The following is a 25,949-nucleotide window of genomic DNA, read 5'->3' as shown; positions in this document are numbered from 1 at the left end:
AGCATTTTTGAAATAGTGGGGCTACTTATTTCTAAGTGTCAAGACAAATCAACACAGGAATCCTTCAGGATTGGCAAAAATATGTGTGCAGGCAAAGGCAACTCTGTCCCACCAGCTGTCCATCCGAACCACAGCCAGACTGACAGAGGCAATGTCTACTGTAAACCAGAAAGAGCCAAAAGAAAATCCTTTACATATTTGCCCAGATCTTTACCATATGAATGAAATAAGTACCTCATTAAATAGATTATTTCAGCTTTTCAAAAGTGCAAATACTGGATTGTTAGAATACATAACACCTCCTCAAAACTGAGCCGTTAGGACACAGTTGAACTGTAACTTCAACTTTGTTGATCGGTCCAAGAAGTGATTTGCAGGGCAGGTTCTGCAGCAGAGGCACTTCAACAAGCAGCAAACAATGGGCCATAAACACTTGAAATATTTGGTCAAATCAAGCACCTTTAAAAGATTTATATTACCACTTTGTGTTTGTATGCCTCTGCCAACCACTCATTTTTGCACCAAAGTCTTCAAGGATTGTCATCACTTCATATTTTTATCCTCTTAGATGCTTGTGTGAAATTGACATGATTAGCATATTCATTCTTGAGTAATGGCCAAAAATGTGTTATGTGAGGTCCCAGTGACCTCTGAACACCATTCTAATCCGTTCAACCTTGAATGCAAGTTGACGTTTGTGACCAATTTAAAGGACATTCGCTCAAGGTGTTCATGACATGACCTTGACCTTTCACCTTTAACCTTCAAATCTTATCGGTTCATTCTTGAATCCAGGTCGACGTTGGTGCAACATTTTTTGGAAGTTCCTCCCAGGTGTTTTTGAGATATTGCATCAACAAGAATGGATTGGACGTACAAAAGAGCACACAGACAACCTTAAAACAACGTCCACAGCTGTCGCTGGCGCAAATATTTGTCATAGTTTGATTGGGTGTAATGCAAAAAGGTTAACAAAGAGCTTGTACTCTAAGCCGTATAGGAGCTTGCTACCTTTTGTTGCCCAGTGTGCTGTATGATAGCGTGGGTGCCAACACTACACCCAGGCTAAGGTCACCCCTGGCGGCTTTTAAGGTTGGTCAGAGATGTAATCAACCATGTGGTCAGGCTATAACCTCTATAGCAGACAGACAAACTGGATAACCAAGAGGCCCTGATTCATTTTGTCTCCATCAGTCTGTGAAAAAAAGAAAGTTGCTCACCAATGAGCCATGCATCACCATTAGCAGGCTGGTCAAGGTGCAAGCCCATACTGCTGTTCTGCAGAATGAACATGTTATAGAGCCCTCCAGGCCAGCATTAAACTGTGTTAAGCCGATTGAGACTGGCATCATAAATTAACTGTACTATAATCAAAAGGGAAGTGTTTATAATTGAGATATGGAAAGCCTATGGAGATGGCATTTTAATGTTCATGTTTATTGCTCCAGTGGTGTTTTGCAGGACAGCAATCACCTGCAAAAACCTTTCTGTTTTTGCATATTTACTATACTGTTATAATAATTTGATTAATAGTGGTTCACATTTGGGAGCATGCAGCTGACAGGCTGCTGTGATGAACCACACTACTTATTTCTAGAACATACTAGAGTCCAGGAAAGCTGAGAAAAAACACACTCTAAACATGTGGAGGCAGTGGCTGGGACCTTGTTGTAGTCCTGCTGAGCTGTGGCACCCGGGTGTTGCAGAAATCCATAAACCTTGCCCTTTAGCACTCAGCAGCACTTTATCACTCTCGGAGAACACATCACACATCCCTGAAAGACATGCCTCCTCCCTATAGCGCAATTAGCCCAGAGCTTCCAAAACAGCAAATATAATATCAATAAGTGCTGCTCTTTAGTCTGGTTCATAGGTCTTTTTATGTCTCCATCCATCATGATCAATAGATTTAGAATTTTTCTGTCTTAGGTGAGTGAAATGCCATTTCAAATTTTTGAATTGCTACAAAACCTCCATTGGATACAGACAGATTGTATTCAGGACTTTCTTTATTTGGTGTCTGCGTTATTCTGTTTTATCTACATTATGTTAAAATTTTAATTATTCAAGGAAAGAAAACACATATACAACAGGTGACGCCAACTATTGAACGGCGGTGTTTATGTTTAAGCAAGAGCTCATAATCTATGCACGGTTTGTACTTAATGGATTCTGTAACCACTTGATTTTGCATAAAAATCTAGTGTTTGTGGAAACATTCATAAATTAACATTTACATAATATCTAATTATATGCATGTTAGATTAACTGCTGAGCATGTGTTCAAACTCAGGTGCAACTCTCCGATGTTACAGCTCCAGACAATACACATATGGCTCCCCATCGCTGCCCTACATTTAACGCCTTCAGGGTATTCACACATTCCTCTGTAAAGCCTGCCCATTTAGTTTCTCTGCAGCATCCAGACCTTGAGTGCTTCATCCCAGTTAGCAGTTCCCCTGGATAGAGATGAGAAAAACATATTGTCTCCCATTCTCACAGCGCAGCTATATGCAAATCAGAATTTTCTGTATTTCCTCAACTGTTGAATGAGTAACGGTTTAGTCTGGAGATCCATCTGACCTTCTCTGCTGGGATGCTTTAAACATGATCTTGGCCTTAGCTTTGACCTACTCTTTGTCCTGCCTCTCAGCACCCCAGGAGGAAGAAGATAAAATAGAACAAATTAATGGGGCTCCATTTATTCTTTTCCTGTATGCCCCTTCTGATAGAATAGCTAAATTTAACATTGCTGCAATGGAATAAAAACCTGTTCAAAGTGTTTTACCATCCCTTTCTGATAAAGTCTGGGGTCACTTCTAGCCCCTAAGGCCCTAAAACAGGGTCGAGAAAATGAATGAGCGATAAATAAATAAATGAATATTAAATTTCTCCAGGATGACACTGCAAATCATACCAGTTAATGAGACCTGAGATAGAAGTTTTCCTCTCTGGACTTAGAGGACAGGCAGAGCAGCTTTGTGTCTGCGACATTCAGAGAAGCAGAAGACAATCCAGCGACAGGCTTTTCTGATTAGATTTTCATTAGCCCCTTGTTATCAATGACTGATTCCATTAACAAGTCAGCATGGCGACATGCCACTGTGGTAAACTGAGAGGCCCCCAGGGGCGGTGGGCACAGCCGCATAATAACGCACGCCTCGGTTTGGTCATCTGTCTTGACACGAAGCTAATGAGATAGTCACTAGAAAAATGAATGGCAGTTGGCGAATGCTGACATGCTTGAAAGTCTTCCTGAAAAAAACCCCATAATTGTCATACTACATGTACTTGAAAGATATTTGTAGTTTCTGAAGCTCCAATCGAAGTCAACATTGTAGTGATTTAATTGTATGGCTCTAGGCACACTATATCCCAGGATATTAGACTCAACAGTGATAAATCTGCATAATAAGCCATTTAAGCAAAGCAACCCTATACACAATCTGCTCGTTTTCTCTCTGCACTGACACGCAAACACACAGTCTGCACACACACATATACAGCTAATCTTGAAATTTGTGTCACAGTGGTGTCAACAGATGCAGCTTAAATGGCCTTCAGCATGCTTTTTAGTAATTACTCAGCTTGTTTAAAAGAGCATTCGCCAGTGCCATCAGCAAAGTTGTCCACCTGCACCGTCCCTCCCAAAATACTTAAGTCCCAATAAAGTCTGCCAGCTTTTTCCCTGGTGGTGGATGTCAACACAGTTACAGCGCTCCAACAATGACAAAGCATCTCTCAGACTCTGCAGATTTGTATTTTAGGAGCAAGTCGCCACATCTGTAAACCCTGCGTTGGATTTATTTAGTTGTACTCCCTGAATGAGCGTTGTGAACAATAGCATTGCCGTGTGGCAGTATGGAGCTGTAGAGAAATAGAGATTGTGTCCACTGCGTCACAGGAGGACTTGAGAAGCTGATGGATGGACAGGTGCCAAGCTCAGCCCAAGACGAGGCCACAGTCTAGTGTGGGACTGATAAATCTGGGGCCGACACCGATCGGCCGCAGAGTCATCATAATGACAGGCAGGCTGGAGCCAAAGGCAGGAGGCTGCAGTTACGTCCAATCCCAGAGGTGTAATGTGCCTGTGATTAACTGTCATCCCCCCCCCCCCCCCCGTTTGGTGGGCAGACGTTCTATCTCAGTAAGAACCACTCGTCATTTATGACAGCTACTGTAGCCCTGACCTTGACCTCCATCAAGGACGCTGCAGACATTTGTAAATAATAACAAAGGACCATTAGGAATGTGTTCCTTTTTTTGTTTTCATCTGAGACACATGTATAGAAGAGGAGGTACAGTTAAATCAGGTGCAGTATGCTGGAGGAGGACTATGCTATTTAGGCTTTTCTATGGAAGACACTTTGATGTGTCACAGATTGAAAATCACAGGTGTGAATAATTTGCTGTCATCTCTGGGTAAATTAAGTTTAAGCATTTTAAACAAAAACTAAAATGCATGGCTTCTGAGCAACCACATCAAACTCGCTCAGCTCCAGCAGAAAATGTGTTTCTTCTTGCTGGTATAGTGCATTCTGGCTCAATGTCACACACATGGCTTACTGGGACAGAAGAGAACAGAACACCTGTGCTTTTATATATTACAATGAAAAGCCAAAATATCTGCTGAGAAGAAAAAGGTCCATAGCTCAAGGTTTCTTTCTCACGAACCATCAATCACATGCAACCCCTCCAGTCAAAAGTGCTTTTAGCTGACACATGTTTCTAAAAACAAGTAGTCCCTATAACATTTCAATATGAATTACATTTTTTCATTGCTGTGAGCTTCACAAAAAAATAATTCTATTCATCTCTATGTTGGGGGTGAAAGCAAATAGTGTGAAATAACAAACATCATCTTGTCCAGGTGCTGAGTTCAAAACTGGAAGAGTTCTCTGTCTCCTTTTTGTTATTCTATTATATAACAATTGAAAAAGCATAATGTTTTAAGCTAATATTGTCTTTTTGTCATGTGTCAAGATTAGGGTAGTGGCAGAAATATCAGAAGTTTGTCCAAACCTGAGCTAATAAAACCAAATGCATGGCTTGATACCTCCAAAGGTAAGTGAGAAACTTGTTTTATTGTTATTCCGGTTAACTGAATCTTTTGAATGCCTTTCATTGAGAGCCAACAGTGAAGAGGGACAGGAAACATTGGTGGGAGATTTGGGAATGACATGCAAAAAAAGTCCCAGGTCAAATCGAACCATGGGCATTGCCGTTGTGTGGTGTGAACCTTAATCATTATACATGGGCACCATACTGAACCTTTTTTAACAGTGCCTCTGATCCATTTAAGTGTCCCATTAAGCCATGTGGCAGTGAGCCAGTAGGTACAATAGCAGTGCCTTTTTAACTCACTCAATTAAGTGGAAGGCAGCCGTTTAACAGTAATTAATTAAACCTGAGCTTTTCCTCTTTTGACATGTCGAGAAGTCTGGCCTTTTATGTTATACTTTATCAACCCTCAGATGGAAATTTGACCAGTGCTTTTGACCCATCCTAACCACCGGGCAGGATTACTCCCAACACTCAACCACCAAACTATTACCAGACTATTACTCTGAAATGAAAGAGTTGACCACCAGAGCGACTTTGCTGGTTTACACCAGCAGAGTGAATATGCCCCTACATATGCAAATCTGGTAAGGAATGAAATATTCATATTGTAGTATTCTCAAATGAACCATGCCCAGTGACTGTCGTGGCCAATTGATGAGAAAAGCCTGTTGTTTGGAAACAATCACCTGCTGGTACTAGTACCATGGAAACTGTGACCACCAATTTCACCACCATCTTTACACCAATAGATGTTAAATTTGTTCTCATAGATAAAAAAAAACTGTATATAACCTTTGTAATGACATAAACGGCCATCATTTGTTGTTAGCTATCACGATTCTCCCCTGCCTAAAAAACATCTGTGTACAAAAGAAAAGCTGAGTCAGTTAAGACGCCCAAAGTGGTTTCGGTTTTCCAAAGCTTAGCAGAAAGTGTGCTTTTCTTTCACTGTTTCTGTTTAAGGTCCCATCGATTTCTACCTTTGACGGCTGAGAGCAGAGGGGATTTTTTCTCTGGCCCTCTTTGTGGTGCCTGTCTGTGGTGTGAGATCCTTGTCCAGACAATGAGACTATGTGAGAGGAGAAAAAGGAAAAAACAGACACGAAGGCAGCAAAGCAGCAAAGCCAAATACTCAGTGAGCCTTGTTTTCATCACACTAGGTATGCAACTATGCACACTAAATACAATGAAGCGTGATTAAAACAGACATAGAGAAAACTAATTTGGACTCCATTTTCCTCATGACTCTTTCTTTCTGCTCTCTTTGCTACATGTTATCTGTTGCACTTCTGTTTTTTTTCCAGTTTTCTTTTTTTGTTATTCATCTCCCAAGATTTAACTCAGTGTTGCTTCCTTATTCTCAATGTATTTCTCTTTAATCTGTGTTCCCTGGGGGAACTAATTAGAGCTGGTCACAGATGATGGGCTAGGTAGGGTCCAGTATTGTTGGGATTTCTGTCCTCCAGCTGTACCAGTCAATCAGACTGAATATATAGTCAATGCATGGTGAAACAAACAGTTAATTACTTAACCTGTGTCTCTGTAAATGGACCAAATATAGGAAATAGGAAAACATCACTTCTGAACATTAGCATATTGCATTCCTCTTGCTCTGTAAGTATCCTGTGGATCCTGTGGATTTTCATGCACACAAACATGTGTAAATATTTACAAAATGTCACTGTCGCCATCTCTACATTTCCTCTCTGGTAGTTTTTACAAAGATCACAAAATAATCAATAAATCACAAAACTTTCTCCTAGTTTCTAAATCTCTACAGACATCTCAGACTTGTCTGCCAGGGCTTTATCTCTTGCTTAAAAAGGATCAAAAACTGTCAACTGCCAAACTCTGAAGAGCAGCAGCAAGGCCATTAGGCAACCGTGGAGACTTCTGTGCTCGCTTCAAGAGGGTTTGCAAGAGAGCAGCTCTGAAAAGCCCTGCCAAGCCACAGCCTAAAGGGAGCTCCTACAAGCTCAGGGCCCTACTTCTGCCTCTACATCTAGGCTGCGCTCATCAGCCAGTGTGTCTGCAATCAACAACAGAGCCAGATGGACAGCGACCGTCGGCTGACTCTCAAGAATATGCAGCCCAGAAGTAAAGAGCTCAGGAAGACCTTAGTTTCATGGGTTTGAACAAGTGCACAGGGACGTCTACCTGGAGCTTGTTTTCTCTTGTGTTTCAAAGAGTTATATTTCCTGTTCAGATTTTTTAAAGCCAGGTGAAAGAAATCCTCTCTACAAGGACGTTTTGCACACTTCACCAGGACATTGATCAAACAATCTACTATACAATTTCATGCCGTTCATTGAGTATGTAAGCGAGAAGAGATGCTTAAGACACAGTATTTCACCCTCATATTAATGGCAATATGAGTATAATTAAGTCAAGGAGAGATCACTTTTATTGTTTGAAGATGTTATTAAAGTATGAAATGTCACATGAGAACAGTTAATTCAAAATGTGTAATTAATTCACTGCAGTCTTTTAGAGAGGAAGAGTCTAACTTTAACCAAAGGACATTTTTTATATTTAGAGGGATGCTGGAGGCAGAATGATTCTGTGTGGTCCAGTCTGATGCAACACTCGTCTCTTTTGCAATTCATGTACCTGACAGAGAAAGAACTGAGACTGTGCCCGCTTTTGTCACAAGTTTATTGCGGTTATTTTTCGGGAGTAAATTTAAGCAGATATTTGGCAAAAATGCCTCTGATTTGTCAACTTTTTGTAGGTCATAATGACAGCAGAGTCATATTTCCTCATGGGTTTTGTACCATATGCTCAGGTATTCCTTTACTTCCACTCAGTGTGTAATAAGCTATGACTATACAATAACACAGCCCTGACAAATAAGATGCTCCCTTTCATGTTTGGACCACATATTCTGCATGATTTCCATTCCAAACATATGATCCTTCAGCTGAATACTGCTGGGCTTTTACTTGACTTTGTAACGGAAAAAAAAAAAATAGCACCAGTCACAAAGTAGATTGGCTTACTCCAGCCATCTGCCTGCTCGTGTGTTTTGTGTTTAAAAAGCTGGAGGTCTTGTGAGACCAAATGCCAAGTGCGCCCGAAAGAGAACAGACTGTACATTTCTGTGTGGTGCCGCGACCTGCCAAGAGTCCTAGGGCGTGAGGTCTCCATGAGATGAAGCACAGCAGAGCCGCAGGGACGAATAGCAAAGAAGGACAAGCCTGAAAGCCAGCAGCATTAGAGACGAGCCTTTGAACTGGGGAGTGGGCTAAACCTTCACGCTTAAGACGTCAGAGGGAGGATTTACAGTTGCACCCTTCAAACAACCAGGCACGGACCATGTGTCCATCCACATGCTGTATATTCATTAATAATATCTCCTGCAGGGTATTATTTTAACACACACTGTATACACATTCTCACACTCATGCAATCACAAACACAGTAATTACACTGTATCCAGCACACACGCTTATATGTAGGAGCTTATTTAAGCCTTTTCCTCGTCTTTGAAGTTCTCCTCTGCTCCTCTTGGTAGCGTAAAGAGGTTCGACCCGCAAAAGCCCATGGAAACAGGATTAGTCTAGGCCCGCTTCTTAATTAATTGTCGAGGTGTTCGGCTAATAAATCTTGGTTATCTGGTCCTCTAATCGTAGAAGGATGTGGCACGACTCTGACCCAGCCGCTGGAATTTTTAACAGTCTGTGCTTTCTGTAATCAAGCTCCGAGAAATGCGGAGGGAATATCTGCTTTATTTTGCTCTTCTCCTAATTCAATTAAAAAAAGAGAGGCCAGTGCATTGCGGAAATTGTTGTGCATCGTTAGATTAGGCTCTAATTGGCTGGCTGTATTCTGCAGCAAGTTTGGCTGTGTGTGTGTTTTCAAGAACTTTTCTTGACACGGGCTAGGCGAGGACAGGATTATGAGGACAGACAGTAACTCGAATAAAAAAAAAGTAAAGAGAGGGATTATCTGACTGCAGAACACCTGAAGTTCGACCGAAGAAGTACACACTGTAAAGTACTTTAGATGAAGTGTCTTGAGACTGGCATACTTGCAGACATTTGAGTAGGAAAATGACTCCCTCACACCCAGAGGCATACATGCCGACAGTGATCACAGGTTGTGGGATAGTGGTAGCTGGTGTTCGACTGCTCCTGCCCTGACACAGACAGCTTGCCTCTCTAGAGAGATGAGATTTTAGTTGCAGCCTGCCTGTGTGGCATTTATAATGCACCAACCAGAACTGCAGTGTCATCTTATTGTCAATATCATCCTACAGCTGGGTGTGAAATAAAACTCAAAGTGTTTTGCAGAGATGGAAAAAAGGAAGGGAGCAAATCGTGAGAGATAATCTGTGGAATAACAGAGATACAAGTGCAAATGTATAGTTTGAGGACAGCCTAAAACTCTTAGAAATGGGAAATATGTGTGTGTGTGTGTGTGTGTGTGTGTGTGTGTGTGTGTGTGTGTGTGTGTGTGTGTGTGTGTGTGTGTGTGTGTGTGTGTGTGTGTGTGTGTGTCTGTGTAAAAGAATCGCATGTGATCTGACTCCTCCACTCCCAAAGAGGCCTCAAATAAATTAGGTTAAGCAACGTCCCAATCCCGCAGCTGTTTGTGGGAGTGTCTGGTGGCGGTGTAGGGGGCATCCAGCTGAGCACCACAGACTGTCCCTGCCACCTCAAAGAGAACACATCAGAAGACCAAAGGAGCGGTTTTGCCTCCCTTCAGCAATCATGTTCGTGAGAAAGCCTTTGAAACGTTATGTTTCCCACAAGTTGGATTCCGAAATTCTCTGTTTTCTCTGCAATGAAAAACACAACGAGCAAAGCGAATAAAAGAATATGAGTTTCCACTGAAGTTATGATTATGGCTTTTTCTATAGCTCCCGACAGAGAGCATGGGCCCATAGCAAGGTGACGAGGAAGCAGCACCAATAGCAGTGGGAGATGAAACTTCATAATTGTACTGTCACAATAAAACTGATGCAGCGCTTCCAGATTTCACTTTATGGCATTGCCTGAAAACTCACATAAACTGGCACAGAGGCGAAGCAGCCCCATGTTTCCTTACACAAATCAATTACTGTGTATGCATAACAAACGTCAGCATCCTAGGAATGCGTGATGGAGTGAATGCGAGTGCACGTGCCAGGTCTATTTATGCATGTGTTGCATTTGTGTGGCACTAATTTACAACGCTTGCCATCGTCCTCGTTTTCATCGTCCAATATTAATATCTGAGCAAATGCTGTCAGACAGCTCGTAGTGGAGAACCCCGAGCAGTCATTAGCTGTAACAACCTGGGAGTGTTCCTCGGAGGGACATGCTCTTCGCTGCAATTACAAACAACAGAGAGAAAGCGGGGACCGTGATGCCGCGATCCAGCCACCTCTTCTGCGTCTCTGATGTTTTTTGTTATGCTACAAATACTGAGAGGTGTTTTTTTTCCAGAGCAATTTTGAGGCTTCAAGCTGTGGCTAGCACCGACATCTGCAGTCGCATTTTGATCATGATCGCAAAAGACAGTCGCTGTTTTATGCCTCTTCTCACTGGATAAGTGCAGTCAATATTTCTGAAGGTAGGAGGTATGGACAGATTTGATGGAGGCAGTAAAAACAGTAATGACTGCGACTGTGATAGAGGAACATAATGTAGTAATCCTACAGAACCCATGAAAGCAAGGCAGTCCTTAAAATGAATTTCTCTCATTTCGGAGGCTGCCAGAACAACCATTGGAGTACTTATGACAGGATGATCATACATTCTCTGAGTCATTTTAAGATAATTTTTATAAGGAATGATAATTTTTTGAAGAATAAGATTAATTTAAATTTACAGAAAGTCCTAAATTCTCTGTAGTTAATTAATCTATGTTCCAGTCCATTGTGGTGTCCCTTCTTCATCCAAGCCCTTCATACAGTTATAACTCATTTGAAAAGCAATAAGTCTTTCATATGAGTTAATGGAGAATAATAAAGTTTGGCGAAGCTTGAGAAGCTAATTGTCTGCAGTCTGGTAAAAAAGCAAAGAGATGGAGAGCATACTAAACAGATTGGCAAATGATAGACAAGACACATAACAGACATTATGTCACCTAGATCCTTTTGAGATACCTCTGTTAAAACCATGCCGGATATTTCCCCCTCCTAACACATCACAGAGTACGTTTGATTTCGTCTCACCTCTCCCACCTATTTCCACATATTTATAGCTCACTCCTCATACGACCTACTTTTGAATGTCAGAAAATCCAATTGAATCAATTTCAAGTATCATGTCTGTGCTGAGGGTGTTTGGTAGGATTTCTGGGTACAAGCTTAACCTTTCTAAGAGTGAACTGTTCACCATCAACAATGTCGCACAGAATTTATTATTCTCACAATTTCGATTCAAGTTGGTTGGAAACTTCATAATACCTGGGTGTGGTGGTGAATAGGTTTATCTTGACTTGTTCATAAATTTCAACTTCAAACCTCTATTTGAACAAACCATCAATGATTTTGGTCAGTTGTCCTACCTCCTCTATCAAAGGAAATTTAATGTTAAAATAAATCTTCTCCCCAAATTTCTTGAATGCTTCGCCATTTTTATACGGCTAGATATTAAATTCACCCTTTTTTTTTGGAATAAGAAACCCTCTAGAACTAGGAAGGACTTTAAACAAAGACCAACACAGATCGAAGGCATGGGACTGCTTAAATGTCAGCGTTATTAGGTCAGGTCATCATTGTAAATAAGAACTGGTTCTCTATTGACTTATAAGGTTAACTAAATGTAAATAAATAAATATTACTGGGCCTGTAATGTGCCAGCTCTCTGTTTTTCTGGGGTCAGGACATTGAATTAAATGATCAACCTGCCTGGTTGCAAATTGAGCACGCCTTATGTTATTCTTCCTTTCCTTGTGTACTGTTTTTCTCATTGGAAAAGGAAGGGAGGAGATGAAAAACAGCTGATGAAAAACAGCCCCTTATAATCTGGGCTACAATATGACAGCATTTTGTATGCCATGGAAATTGTCTCCTGTTCCTTTGTGTGCAAACCACCATTTCCATCCCTCTCTATTAGATAGCTCCTTTGAATTATGGACTGGATAATGGCATTATAAAAATGAAAGATCGTCATATTAATGGCACTTTTCCCTCTTTTGAATTACTGTGCAATAAATTCAATCTGCCTCAAACCCGTTTTTTTCGATTTCTGAAAATTCATACCTGTATAAGATCCAATATGACTACCTTTCCTAGTGCACCTCATAGCATCCAGGTGGACTCTTTGTTTTCTGATTGTTCCTTCCTCTAGGGAGGTTATATCATACATCTATAACTATATGTCTAATCAATTAAATTTATACCTAGATTTTCTGAAATCCGCTTGGTAGGAGGACCTGGACATTTGCTTAACAGATGAGCAGTTAATAGGTGCACAGAAGGGTGTGCACTCAGCATCTATATGTATCAGGCATGGTCTTATACGGTTCAGGGTGTTGCATTGACTCTGAATTCCCGTTTATCAAAGATGTTATGCAACGATTTAAAATGGAAAAGCTCAGATTCAGTTAACGAGGTTTCAGTGAGATTTTCCATAACACCCTTTATTGATTATGTAGAGGCTAGACAATAAATATCCTCTTAACTTTTTACTACAATAACTAGGTAAGTATCAAATGGTAATAATCAAGATGTAAAGCTGCTGTGTATTTGGTTATCATTTATACTGTATAAACGTAATGTTGTTATGTTTGGTAATATCTTATATAATTGGTATGCAGTGTTTACTCTTTGTTTGCTGACTAAAATACCAACAGACAAAAAAAAAATTAAAATAAAGAGGAAGATAAAGAAGGAGATGCCAGATGTGATGCGGACTATTTATATCCAGGCAGCCAGGCCAATCCTAGTAACAGACAGGCAACAAATGCAGATAGAGCCGTGGACCCCTGAGACCTGATATAATATATTACTTATTGTGTATAATTTAAATAGCAATCCATCTCCAGTTACACATTCTGCTTGCATCAGGCCTCTCACATTCATTATCATATCAGTTAACACGATTTAATGCAAATGGCTCCACCCAGAAGCAGTGCCTACATATCAATTACTGACAGAGTGTTGAGCACGACAAGACTTATTATAGTAACACTGCTGAATTAAATTGCACCTGAGAGGATGTGTGTGAGTGAGAATGGCAGGAATGGATGAGAGATGAGGACGGAGCATGAGGAAAGGGAGTGACATGTTTTGTCCCCCACCTTTTTTTCCCTGAAGGACCCTCCCTGAGGGCACTTCATGAGTCTCCAAACCAGATGCCAACTCAAGAGGAGCCTACGTCTCAAATCAATGTTATTCCAACAAACGGAGATGAAATAACCTACACTCAGAACCCCTCCTGGCAACTGGATTGCCACCCACTACGTCTGCAAAGGAAAAATACACTGAAATCATTAAGTCTCACAGCAGAGGATCAATGACTGCATACAAATTCAGCTCATGGAATTTGCAGGGATGTTTATCTTTGCCATTGTTTAGCACTTTTCACAAAGATTATGGTGAGGATACTTTGAGCATATGCTGAAGTTTTAGTCTAAATGACACATCTATAGCATACGCAGCCACAGTGAAAGCTGATATAAATATGGAACAGATAGTTACTTTTAAGAGGATTCAATGATATGTGTTTTAAAACAAAGGTTGTAAATGTTTTATGAGTCCGACAGATTGTTATCAAATGCTTATATGGTTGTGAAATTTAAAGTGTGATGGAGATTGGTTGTGTAGATGCTTTGAAAGAGCTGTTGGACGGCTGAGGCCACTTTGTGAATCCTTCAAGGCACAACCAGTTATCCCAGTGGGACCTCTGGGGTGTGAATCATGGTCCCAGAGGGACACAGGGCACTGCATTTACAATGAAACGGTAGTTACTTCACCACAACATTTTATTTCCCCTTAGAAAAGTAGTGAGCCTAACAATTTAATAAAGCATAGCGCAGAAGAAGAATTTCATTCAAATAGCAAGTTACCAAGTTTGCAATAATAGGTGCAATATTCTGATCCCTAAGCAATTGAGTTTAGTGTTATAAGGGCCTGTTTCTGTCTAGAATTTTAATAAACAGGGTTGACTCAAGATGTGAACTTTTTGTCATTAAAGTACTTTCACACTTTGACATTAGCTTATCTCAAAATAGAATTTTCTATGGAGGCTCACTGTATCTGCTGATAAGGCTTCTACATACACCACCTTACCATTCTTGCAGCTCTGCTCTCCCTTAAAAATGTCCTATTGAGTCTTTTTCCTTTTGTTTTTTCTGCACCATAAGGGTGTTTCAATTTTGCTGATGCTTCCTTGTCATCATTGTCAGCAAAAGTGGGTTGCTAATACTTAGTATTTAAAACATCATTTTTGATCTCAGTTGAACATGCTAAATGCCCAACCACCATCACTTCACTACATTCTCATCTTGCTTCATAAACGGAATCTACATCCTGCATTAACAGCGTTGACATTCAGAACCCTCCAATAGGAACACAATTCCTAAGAGTGACTATTCTAAGATATGTTCTTAGAAAGTAAGGGGCAGCTGTGGCGTAGTGGAGAGCAAGGTAGTTGCTCCCGAAGGCTTGCCATCGGTGTGGACTGGATGTTGCATGAATGTTAGTTAGAGTCTGATGGTGGCACCTTGATGGTAGCCCTGTCATCAGTGTGAATGATATGTAATATACTACTGATTGTAAGTCGCTTTGAATAAAAGCGTCTGCTAAATGACTGTAATGTAAATTCAATAAGTTTAGTTTATTAAGCATATATTTAATGTATAGTAAAGCATTGTGTGGCTAATCTTTAATTGCAGTGCTACATGCAAAGGATATCTGTTTTATGTAACATTTATTGATGGAGCACAATATATTTTAGATGCAGCCCAACAACTGAATGCAATACGTTACAATGACCCAACAACAATACATTGTAAGTAATAAGAGCTGACCAATGTTGATTACCCTGCTTGACCCTGGAATAATTATTTCCTTCGACCAAAATCAGCTGTGCTACCTTGTGGCCACTGAGTCACATCCAACACGGATGACCTTGAAGTAACACATAAACTACCTCTCTAATTAAAGTGTAATTTATTTCCCAGGCATGAAATGCATCATTATAGTTAATGTTTGTCGGGAAAAGAAAAAGTGGTAATCAATCCATCAATGCAAATAATGATTAAGTGCAAAAACAAAAGCAAAAAGGTCTGAAAATAAGTGAAGATAAGGGTGACCATCCTTAACTGTTCTGCTTGAGCAAAGATGAGCCACTGGAGGTGTTAAAAATGTGAATATCTTTTAATGAATGAAACTTTATCAAAGTAAAAAATCTTCATGTATCTTGTTCTTACATCTTATCTGCTGTGTTCAAGCACTCACAAAAGATCAGAGACGCTTTCGACTCTTTTAAAACGAATGTAGTCCAGAATGAGTTGTTGTAATATATGAATATATATATTAAATGAAGATTTTCTCCTCCGTTTCTAATATATATATATACACAATTTTAAGAAGTACATGGAATATCTTTGTACTAGTTTCAAACAACTTGTCAAGGCCCACAAGCCTATGATCATTCAGAGAGAGCTGGAGCAAAGTGTGGCCACAGAGGAGAGGAGGAGTGCACAGATTTCCAAATACACATACTAAAACTATCCAGACCAGGCACACATACAAAGCTTATTCCAATCCTAACATCGTAAGAGAGGGAATGTGTGATTAGCAGAAAGTAGGGGGATATCAGAAGAAAAAAGAAAACTTCAAATATTTAAAGAACGTGTTCAAAGACATCAGTTAGGAGTAGAAATGTCTTAAGCGCTAATTCAAGTGTTTACATTTGATTCACAAAGATGCTTTAATTCTGTTAATCATTTGCTTTCAAATAAAGTAACAGAGAGCCTAGGTTGTATTAAGTTATTTGAAATTCTGGACATTTTTGCAAGCATCCCTGTGACCAAAGCAATTACTGGATGAATTGGCATTTTAATCAAACATTCATGGTCCCCAGAATATGAATCACTGTAACATTGGTTACTTTTTTCAAGGGCCAACAGCAGCCCAAATATTTCACTTATCCAGAGAGCTTTCTCAACATCTACTAGATCGATTGGCACAACATTTTGGACAGACACTCGTAGTTCCCAGAGGATGAATCGTAATGATTTTGTTGATCCTCTGACTTTTCGCTACCATATCCATCCCCACAAATCTCACAACTGTTGGATACATTGCCTTAAGTTTAATTTGCTACAAACATTCATGTCCCCCTTAAGATGAGATGTAATAACTGTGGTAATCCCTGACCTTCATCCAGTGACACTATCAGGTCAAATTTCTGTTTGACCAACCACCTGCAAAACAAGTGCCCCTTCCCATCAGCTTCCATCAGCCTCAGCTGTACTTAGTGTTAGTGTACTTAATGCTTATTAGCTAATTAGCATGCAAACACGCTAAAAAAGATGGTAAAAAAGTATAGTTTTAAAGAGCTAGTACTAGATGTGGACTCTTGTTAGATTTTATTTCACAACGGTTTAATAACTGAGGACTGCCAATTTTCCATATCTAAAAACAAAAATGTAATTGCCCAATTAACTACATGTTTTTAAATCATTTTTAAATCACTTTTATTGGAGTTGCAAACCATCCATCCATCCATCCATCTTCCATAACCGCTTATCCAGTTAAGGGTCGCGGGGGTGCTGGAGCCGATCTCAGCTGTCAATGGGCGAAGGCAGGGTTCACCCTGGACAGGTCGCCAGCCTATCACAGGGCTGACATATAGAGACAAACAACCACTCACACTCACATTCACACCTACGGGCAATTTCAGAGTCATCAATTCAATTCAATCAACCTAAGCTGCATGTCTTTGGACTGTGGGAGGAAGCCGGAGAACCCGGAGAGAACCCACGCTGACACGAGGAGAACATGCAAACTCCACACAGAAGGTTGTCTGGCCCGGGAATTGAACCCTGGCCCCTCTTGCTGTGAGGTGACAGTGCTAACCACTACACCACCGTGCAGCCTAGCTGCAAACCAAATATAGAAAATAAAACAGCTACAGCTACACTGCTCACATGCTGATGTTATAAACCTCCATTTCAGCTTACCTTACTATTAATCTTCTACAAACTGTGCTGAAATTGTTAAAAGACTAAAATAAACAACCAATCTCTTGCTACTCCAGTCTGTCAAATAGGGCCAATTATGTGTGAGCAAAATCCCAAATTCCCAATTCATGCAGCAAATATGCTCCAACGTAATTGCAGTTGTGAACCACATGACCTTTTTCATGAGCTGAACCGTTATGCTTCAAGTGAACGACCACTTCATCTCACCTCGAGTTAAGGTGACTGACCAAGAAAGTCGCTGTGGATACAATCCAGAGTGTGCTTCTCAGGCCTCAATTATGTTGTTAAACCCACAACCTTACACATGAAAGCCCTCTAGCTGTCCCTCTCAAGTGACACTAATTAGACTGGGAACTACAGCCAAAACGGTGCTGCATAACCATACCTACCCATCACCTGGGTGGTATGTGTGTGGGTGAGCAAAACAAGGAGAACAAAACAACTGGTCCCAGAGTAATATACCAGTTAGAATGCAGGCTTCAGCGACTGGCACAATGTCTTTTCTGGAAGCTCTTCCCAATTGTTTCTCCATAACTCACATTAATGATTCCTCTCTACCTTGTTTAGAAGGCATAAAGGGAGCTGGTGTCCGCTTCCCTGAATAACAATTTAATTAATTTGTTATATTTTAAAAGCTTCTGTGTAGTGACGGGCATTTCTCAGATGGCTTTAAAGAAGATTGAGCTTTAAGACATTTACTTAATACATCAGTGATCAATAAACATGATCTTCTTTGCCTTGAGGTAATGAGTCGTGAGCAATTATCCCTGCGAGCCACGGGTGTCCGGTACTGAGCCAAAGAAGACTCCGCAGGATTTCATTCCCACCAAATACTACAGCTGCTGATTTCCCTAATTAGTTCCTCCCTTTCTGACCGAAGGTGAGTTAATTAGTGAAATCAGCTGGTGGAACGTTTGGCTGGAACAAAACCCTGCAGACTCTTCAAAAGTACATAACCGGACACGACCCCCTTCAAGGGAACAATTGTCCTCTGTAACCAAAGTTTAATGATAAATATAGCTGTAGCAAGAAGATGCGAAAAGGTTTCTCTCCTCGTCTAAACAAAAGATACAATACTATTCTTAAAAATACCCAGCAGACCATCTCATCCCTAATGTTATTCCTCATCACACAGTTTAAGCCTTGAAGCTGATACATTGCTTAAGACATTATATTACTTTTTATTTACTGTGTCTTCAAGCTCCATATGGGTGCTCTCCCTTTCAGGTCCTCAGTAATTTTTTTCAAAACATGATAAAAAAAAATATATTCATCACTTAAGAGAGGAAAGTTTCTTTAAAACTTTCTGAACTACCAGTTATTTTCCTATGACATGCTAAGACACAGTAATGAGGTTTAGAAATTGCAATTTTAAAAGCATGCAACTTAAAAATGACAAAAGGTCACAACTTAGATAATTAACGGTGTCTTAAAGAACTGTCACAAGTGAAAGTTTAAGCTGGCAACTGTCGATTTCCCCATTTATAATGAACGATGAAAGCTTGGTTTGGAAATTTATTTAGAATCATTTTGAGATATTTGTTAAATTTCGCTTGACATCCCACAAAAAAGAAAAACAATCCTGTCTGTGTGGCTGTCCTAATACTATCATGCAAGGTTGACAGCTGTTAGTACCAACAATAGACATGTTTGTTGTTTCCGTTCATAATGATAATGTTAGGTACTCTCTTCCATGTGAATGAGAGGTAGTTGAATGAGGTAAGCAATGACAACAATGTTCTGCATTCCTCTCTATAACGCTCACTTGGATATCCTCCTTCAGCAGAAGTCAGGCAGTGTGCTTTCATGTGATTTGGCTTTTGATGGATGCCTGAAGGGTAGGTATGTTTACTCACAAGTTGACTTTTCTCTGACTCGTCCATAACAACAAGCAACTTCACTATTTATGAACATATAAATACATTAAAATATTCAGTTATATTTCTGTAGACATACGTTAAACCTCTGATTGTGTTTGGTACAATCATATAGTTTTCTTCTAAATAAATAACAAATACAGGCCTGTAGTTTAATTTATAGAAAACAAAAACAATCTAAATTGCAAAAATAATTGCAAGACTGGTCAGAAAATTGCATTTAGATCAAATCTGTCATATAACAGCAGATAGATATCTATAACACATTGCATTGTTTCCAAACAAAAAGACTAAATCGAAAATTTCTCCTAAAATCTAAAGGCAATTTATAACAACCATTTTCCCTACAAGTCAAGCTGCAAATCTACAAGCTATAAAGTGTATTATCTGTCCAAAAATGCAGAGTAATAGGAGCAAAACTAACCGAATTTGGAGTCTACAATAAATGGAGACCTTATAAATGAGATGATATATACTGCATATATATGGAGAATGCAGACAGCCAGAGGGGAAAGGTGGAGATAGGCAGTGTAATAGAGTATTAAACCAGTGAGGATGGCTGGTCAGCTCTGATAACAACGCCTCTCACACAGCAGATGCATCTGTCTCCTCGCTCTGCCTCCTCCTTTCACTGAATCTCGGGTCGCCGTCAATGACACGCATGGACTTGTGTGCAGCTGGTCAGCAGTGTGCGCCCGAGGGCCAGGCAGGGGTGAGAGGTGACAGATAGTAAAGACCAGAAGATATGGCATTGCCCTCCATAGCCGACTGGTAGAGGGTGCCAAAGATACAGTGTGTTTTACTGAATGGATTAGCTCTGTTAAAGTCATTACATTGAGCCTGTTACTACAGTATTCACCCATTGACCTGGCCATGACCCCAGGACAATTAAAGTCCTAACCTTCCTTAGACCTGAGGTCCCATCCAACTTTAGAGTCCATTTAGGATGTCCGTGGGTGTTTATGTAAGGATCTACTGTGCTAGTAGTTAAAGAAAAGCCAATCAATTTACTCAGTAGCTTGTTGCAATGTGATGTACAAATACCCAGATGGAGCTGGATCCGAGCCTGCAGCAGAACCACAGCAAGTTACCTTCATTGTATGTATAAAGCTAGACAACACAGGAGACATTTACAAAAAAAGAAATAGAAAAGATAAGTAGAGCACGATTTGCAAGATTAGCATGAAACATGTGTTGAGGAAAAAAAAGAAAAGCATATTTCAACACTCTGTTTCAGTTCTGTCAGAGAATATATGTATGACTCAGCTGGAAACTAAAACCCCAATTTCTGCATATCCAAGAGACAGTGTCTATCATTGCTGAGGTGGACTACTGAGCGAATGTTTGCCTGCTCAGTGCTTAGTGAACAAGAACGAACACCTTACACAGAGGGTTCAATAGGGAGCATTTTAGCAGCTTTCACATACCGTGAGAGCTGCCGTATACCAATCACAGAATTTAAAAGGGAAATTCCACAGATTTTACATATCAAAGTTTGTTTACAGGTCTTGGGGAGTACTACTGCATATGTGAAAACAAAGGTTTATAGTCTTTTTTGGCTCCAGACATAGCTGTGTGAAGTCTGATAAACTGCCTCAAGTTATCTCACTTGATCAGTTTGGGCTGAAGACTAAAAGTTTGAAAAAGAAAGAATGTGGCTAATGTGGGCGCCAGGTTTGGACAAGGACTGCTATGGGTAAAACTGTCCAGTTAATCAGAAGATTGTCACTACTTTGCAGACAGGCGCCATGGAGTTATCAGTCTTCTTTTCCACTGCTGCTTGTCTCCTTTGCATCCATGTATATCTCAGTTTCACAACAGTAAATAAAGAAAAAAAGGCAACTCTTTGTTGTTGTTTCAATATGTGTGAAGATTAAAATATCAGTAAATATCAAACAATGCTGTCATTTTTTTTAATCAAACTAATTAAACTAATCTTTATGTTTTTTCCAGCTAAATTGAAAACGCCAAAAGGCCCCCAAAAATCGTCTTCTAGATGCCTATTTTCTTCTGGTGAGCTGACAAGAACCTGATTTTTACTGCTGGTGTTTCAGACCTGAAAAAGTTATACTTTTAATCAATACTGTAGTTACACTAGAAATATCTATAACATGTCTGATCTGTTGACCTGTACAAATTGCATCATAGAACAAGGTGAACAAAGAAAGCAAGATACATTGCCATAAGCTGCTTTTTAAGCTTGATCAAGTCTTTAATGGATTTTCCCTTAAGGCCACTCCGCTACACTATAATGGATATTGCAGCAGACCCATAACTTTTCAAGATAATGAATCTGCCTTTCAGAAAACGAGGCACACTTGACATGCAGACACATTCTTCTCCACAAGGTCATCATCCTGCAATGAATCATAAACAGTGAAAGAATTTAAGATTATCAATGGCAACCCGGCATCTCGGATCAAATTCAATATAAAGGGGAATGTGATAAAAAAAAAAAAATGGGCCGTTCCTATTAAGATCTCACTGCATTTTATCTTCTATTTCCCAAGACTATTTTCTCTTTCATGGGAACGGTAGCCTCTAATTTCTCCTGGGAGCCACAAGCCGCAGCTATCTCAGCTGTGTTTACTAATCTTCCCTCGACACCAGTTTCTCAGCCACACAAAGTTAATACTGGTCCAATGTAAATAGCCTTATCTCATAAACTCTTGTTATCCCCCCACCTTGGCTTCCCAATGTTATACATGGTTAGAAGTCAACACAGGGATTAAGCCAGAGAGATGGGGAATAACTAGAATCCACACGTTGCGGCTGTGTGCCTCTGCCAAACAGTCAAGTCGCAGTTTACATCCATGTCTTTCCAAAATGTCATCACTTCATCATTTTATTCTGGTAGACATTGGTGTGAAATTGTCAGAATTAGCAAATGCGTTCTTGAAGTCAGAGCGACGTTTGACCACCAAAATCTAATCAGTTCGACCAAGTAGACATTTGTGACTGCTTTCACTTTACAATGACATCAATCACACGAAGAACATGGGTAATGCACTGCTTCTCGTGCAGGAAAAGTAGTAATTATCCCATCGCATGCCGTGATTTGGCAGGTGGCTGCTGGCAGATTCTCGCTTGAATGATGATGCAGATGTGAGTTTAGAATTAAATATGGGATTTATCAAGTTCACAATTCTGTGGACATGAACAAATGTTTGTCCTATAAACCAAAATCACAACCATGCAGCTTTTAAAAATAACACCATTTATACCTTTTCAAAGGCTAATCATGTCCATATTTTCCAAATTAATTGAGCATTTCCTGAGGCCTACAATTATGTATTTCAAGATGGTCTCCAGTATCTGATTGTATCTTATCTTGTCACCGGTAAGTCTGCTCCTCTTGGTTAATCTATCTTTATATCTGCTACATTAAATGTCAGTCCTTTCTTCCAAACTCCTAAAATTACTGGCGCACCCTGAACATTAATACATTTTTACTCTCTCTTTTAAATACATGTTTTTGGCATGTCATGAATTGGTCCAATTCTCATTACCATATCATAGATTGATTGATTGGTTGGTTACACCCGAAGGACTAAGGTTTCCACAGTAGAGGTATATTCATCAGAGAAGCCGCTGCTGCCTCTGATATTTCTGCTGAGAAGCTGAAACAGCACTCTTCTCTTTGTCAGATCCCTGTAGGTATTTGTTAATGCAGAGATGGAGGAGCGCCTTATAAACTATGCATGCCATCTCCCTCTGGCAACCACCAGTAGAGAGCATGATGGCAGGAAAATGCTCGTTTCTATTAGTCCTGTGAGGCTGGTTAACATAAAACTCTCCTTGGGGTTAGCGGAAAGCAGACAAAATTGGGGTGAGTGCTTCATTGAAGCTGGAGCATAATGGTCGCTGGACATCCATAAAGGCTGATTTGCATACAGTCGAACTTTTCTAATATGTTGGCCTCATAAACAAAAGTCCACTTATTTCTCAGACAATTTAATAGGAAACCAAAGCACACACCAACTGCTGGCATGCCCCATGAACTCGTACTTGCTGTGTTTAACATTTATAGTGAGCCAAGTGCCTGGTATGCTCAGTCTAATCTGCATGTCTACAAAACATCTGATCTAACTACTCAAAATGGCTCCAGCCTAAAAAACAGTCAAGTACAGAACCGTGGAGGGGAGGACCACTCACCTCGCAGAAGGTCAGGGCTGGCATAAGGTGAACTGTACGTCCGAAACAGCAGCCAATCGAAGTCATCCTCCTCCCCCTGGGTGAAGTCACAAAGACTGGGCTCTGAATCCTCTTCAAACGTGCAGCCAGCCGCTTAAAAAAGGAGGAAAAATAAAACAATGGCCATCAATGAAAGACACAGCATGGTTTTTCAGTTTCAAAGATATAGCTTTACCTCACAGACATCTGAAACACATTAAGGACAGAAAAACCAGGGGTGCAATCGCTTTTCTATTTTCATTCAAATTGCTTGTTCTGTCTGACCATCAGTTCCAGACCCCCCTTAAAACAGCAAGAGTGTAGGAATGTATGCTTGAAAAATGATAAAATGAATCGATTATCACAATTGTTGCTGCAGTCAAAATGTAACAGATTCTTGGTGCTTTATTTTCTAATTTCAGCTGAACTTCCTCTTATGAAAACTGGAATAAAGTCATACAACAAGGATGTCTTCACTCTGCACTAAATGTACACTTCATCCACTGACAATGAAATGTGGCCTGCAGCCACACTGACCACCTCGCTGCCCTTTCAGACTAAAGCAATGACTTGTGTTTAGTATTGATGTGAATATTCCAACCAAATTGAGCCAACCACGCTTTGCAATGCAGCTGAGAGATTGAATGTTCAAATCAGCCTGAATGGGAGTCTAGTACCCCATGTCATTCACACAGGATTGTGTGTCAAAATTGTATAAAATGAAATTTGTCCACATGTGCTCTCAGACCAACCACAAATCAAGCAATGAGCTATAATTATTTCAGACTCACACAAAGGAACAAAAGCCCTGGCAAAGCAATAATTGCTCCTGCATCTGAGGAGAATAACCCCTCCCATAAAGCATCCACAAACAAGACTTCATATCCCAAAGGCCATGCAGAAAGCCATACAAATAGTAATAACATTTGGGGAAAGCAGGCACCCTGGGGAATGTAGTGATTGTTATAATACCTCACAACCTGCTATTCCATATGCCAAAAAGCTAATTTTTTCAAATTATATTTAATAGCTTTGGCTCTAATGGTCCTTGGGTCCTGAATAATGTGCTTCAGTTCTGCATCTGTTGCCATATTTCACATTAATCCATCGATGTGAGAATTACAGTCTAACAGCGGGCAGTTTGAACAGGACACCCATAAGACCAGAGCCTATGTCAGTAATAATTGGAGTAGGACAGCACGAGACGTGGCATGCTAATGATAGGCATAACCATGAGAAGCTCCTGAAGGTGACCCATGTGGTCTGCAGCTTTACTGCTGCTCATTCTTTTCTCTAATCTGCCATTAAACAAATGGTCTCAATATGACAGGCTGCAGAGAAAAACACCGGCTTAACTGTAGTGAGGATTCATAATTCTCTTTTTTACTACCGTTGTATAAGATAGCCACAGCTTCCGGTCATTAACAGGTAATTGCGACTGCTGGTTTGGTCTGTTATGGGCCAAATTAAAATGGAGGACGCAATTTACACAATGATAGAGCTGGATGCCGTTTGAGAATTTTTGAGCCCAATAATGTGCGTTTTGGCATTGATACCGTGTACTGTTGCATTGTTTGTGACATACAGTCATGTCTTTTAACAAAAAATAAAACAGTTAAAAAAAACTATTCTATAATATATTTCATCTTTTTCTATGCATCCGTGTTTAAGCTGCCCATTAAAAAGAAAGAAAACGTAAAAAATCAATCAATAAAAGTATCCCTGTTTCCTAATGTATTAGAGAAAAATTCTGATTCAACTTCACATTTGGTATTGGATAGTTGTTTGCTTTCAAACAGATATCGATTGATACTCCAAAAAGACATCAAGGTTAAATTCAGCTCCCTTTTTTTGGATGTTTTTTCCCCAAGCTCCATATACCTTGCTTTAATTTCACTTTGCGGGCAAAAAGCCATGCACACATACGATTGAACTGCAGGGGATAACTGCGCTGAACATTGTGCTCCTGCTTGGTACCCCAGAGTGTTAGAAAGACCCTGCTCTCTGCCTGTAATTTCTGTATTTCTGTGTTCTTGACGTTTCTGGGCGTCAAACTCTATAAAATGTAGCCACTAGGTGCCGGTGGTAATGTGTCCGCCATTTTATGTGTCCGCTACGAGTTGGCGGACACAGCACTAAAAAAACAAGAAATATAGCAAAGCACATCACCAAGCGGAAAAGCTCATGCAAAAATGAGTGTGAATTAGGGGCTGGATTTAAACCACTGCCGAGCACCATAACCCTAACAACAACCTGGGGACATGCTCTAGTGTAGTTGAGCTAGGGAGGGGGGTCAAACTTTGAATTTTGTGATAACAAGCCGCAACCGACAAATCCTACCTATTCTGCCTTTAAGTTACTGATGACTGCAAACTAAACGTTTCCTGCTGCTGCTTAGTATTTTTTAAGGCTTTTATTGTGAAGCAGCTACCGTAAATGCAGTGTCATTTTCACTGAATTAGCGGAATTTCCTTTAATAACTAGAATTAAATCTTTGCAGTTGTATGCCTCCGCCAACCCATCATGTTGCAGTTTACATCCCCGTCTTTTCAAAATGTCATCACTTCATCATTTTATACAATTTGACATTTGTATGAAACTGCCTTAATTAGCATATGAATTAATTAGTTATTGCAAAAAACGTCTTTTGTGAGGTCACAGTGACCTTTGACCTACAGATTCTAACCAGAT

At 40.1% G+C, this 25,949-nt stretch overlaps 1 protein-coding gene across 1 annotated transcript in view; it reads right to left on the bottom strand.

Moving 5' to 3' along the window:
* The window catches only part of ptprub (protein tyrosine phosphatase receptor type Ub), a 147,625-nt gene that overhangs the window by 74,975 nt on the left and 46,701 nt on the right, over positions 1-25,949 (bottom strand). The window contains exon 2 of the mRNA XM_054622258.1: positions 23,241-23,372. Coding sequence (XP_054478233.1) covers positions 23,241-23,372 — 132 coding nt within the window. The remainder of the gene's footprint in view (positions 1-23,240; positions 23,373-25,949) is intronic.

This window comes from Anoplopoma fimbria, chromosome 20, assembly GCF_027596085.1.
Source record: "Anoplopoma fimbria isolate UVic2021 breed Golden Eagle Sablefish chromosome 20, Afim_UVic_2022, whole genome shotgun sequence".
NCBI lineage: Eukaryota > Metazoa > Chordata > Actinopteri > Perciformes > Anoplopomatidae > Anoplopoma > Anoplopoma fimbria.
This window is presented reverse-complemented; position numbering and strand designations above follow the sequence as displayed.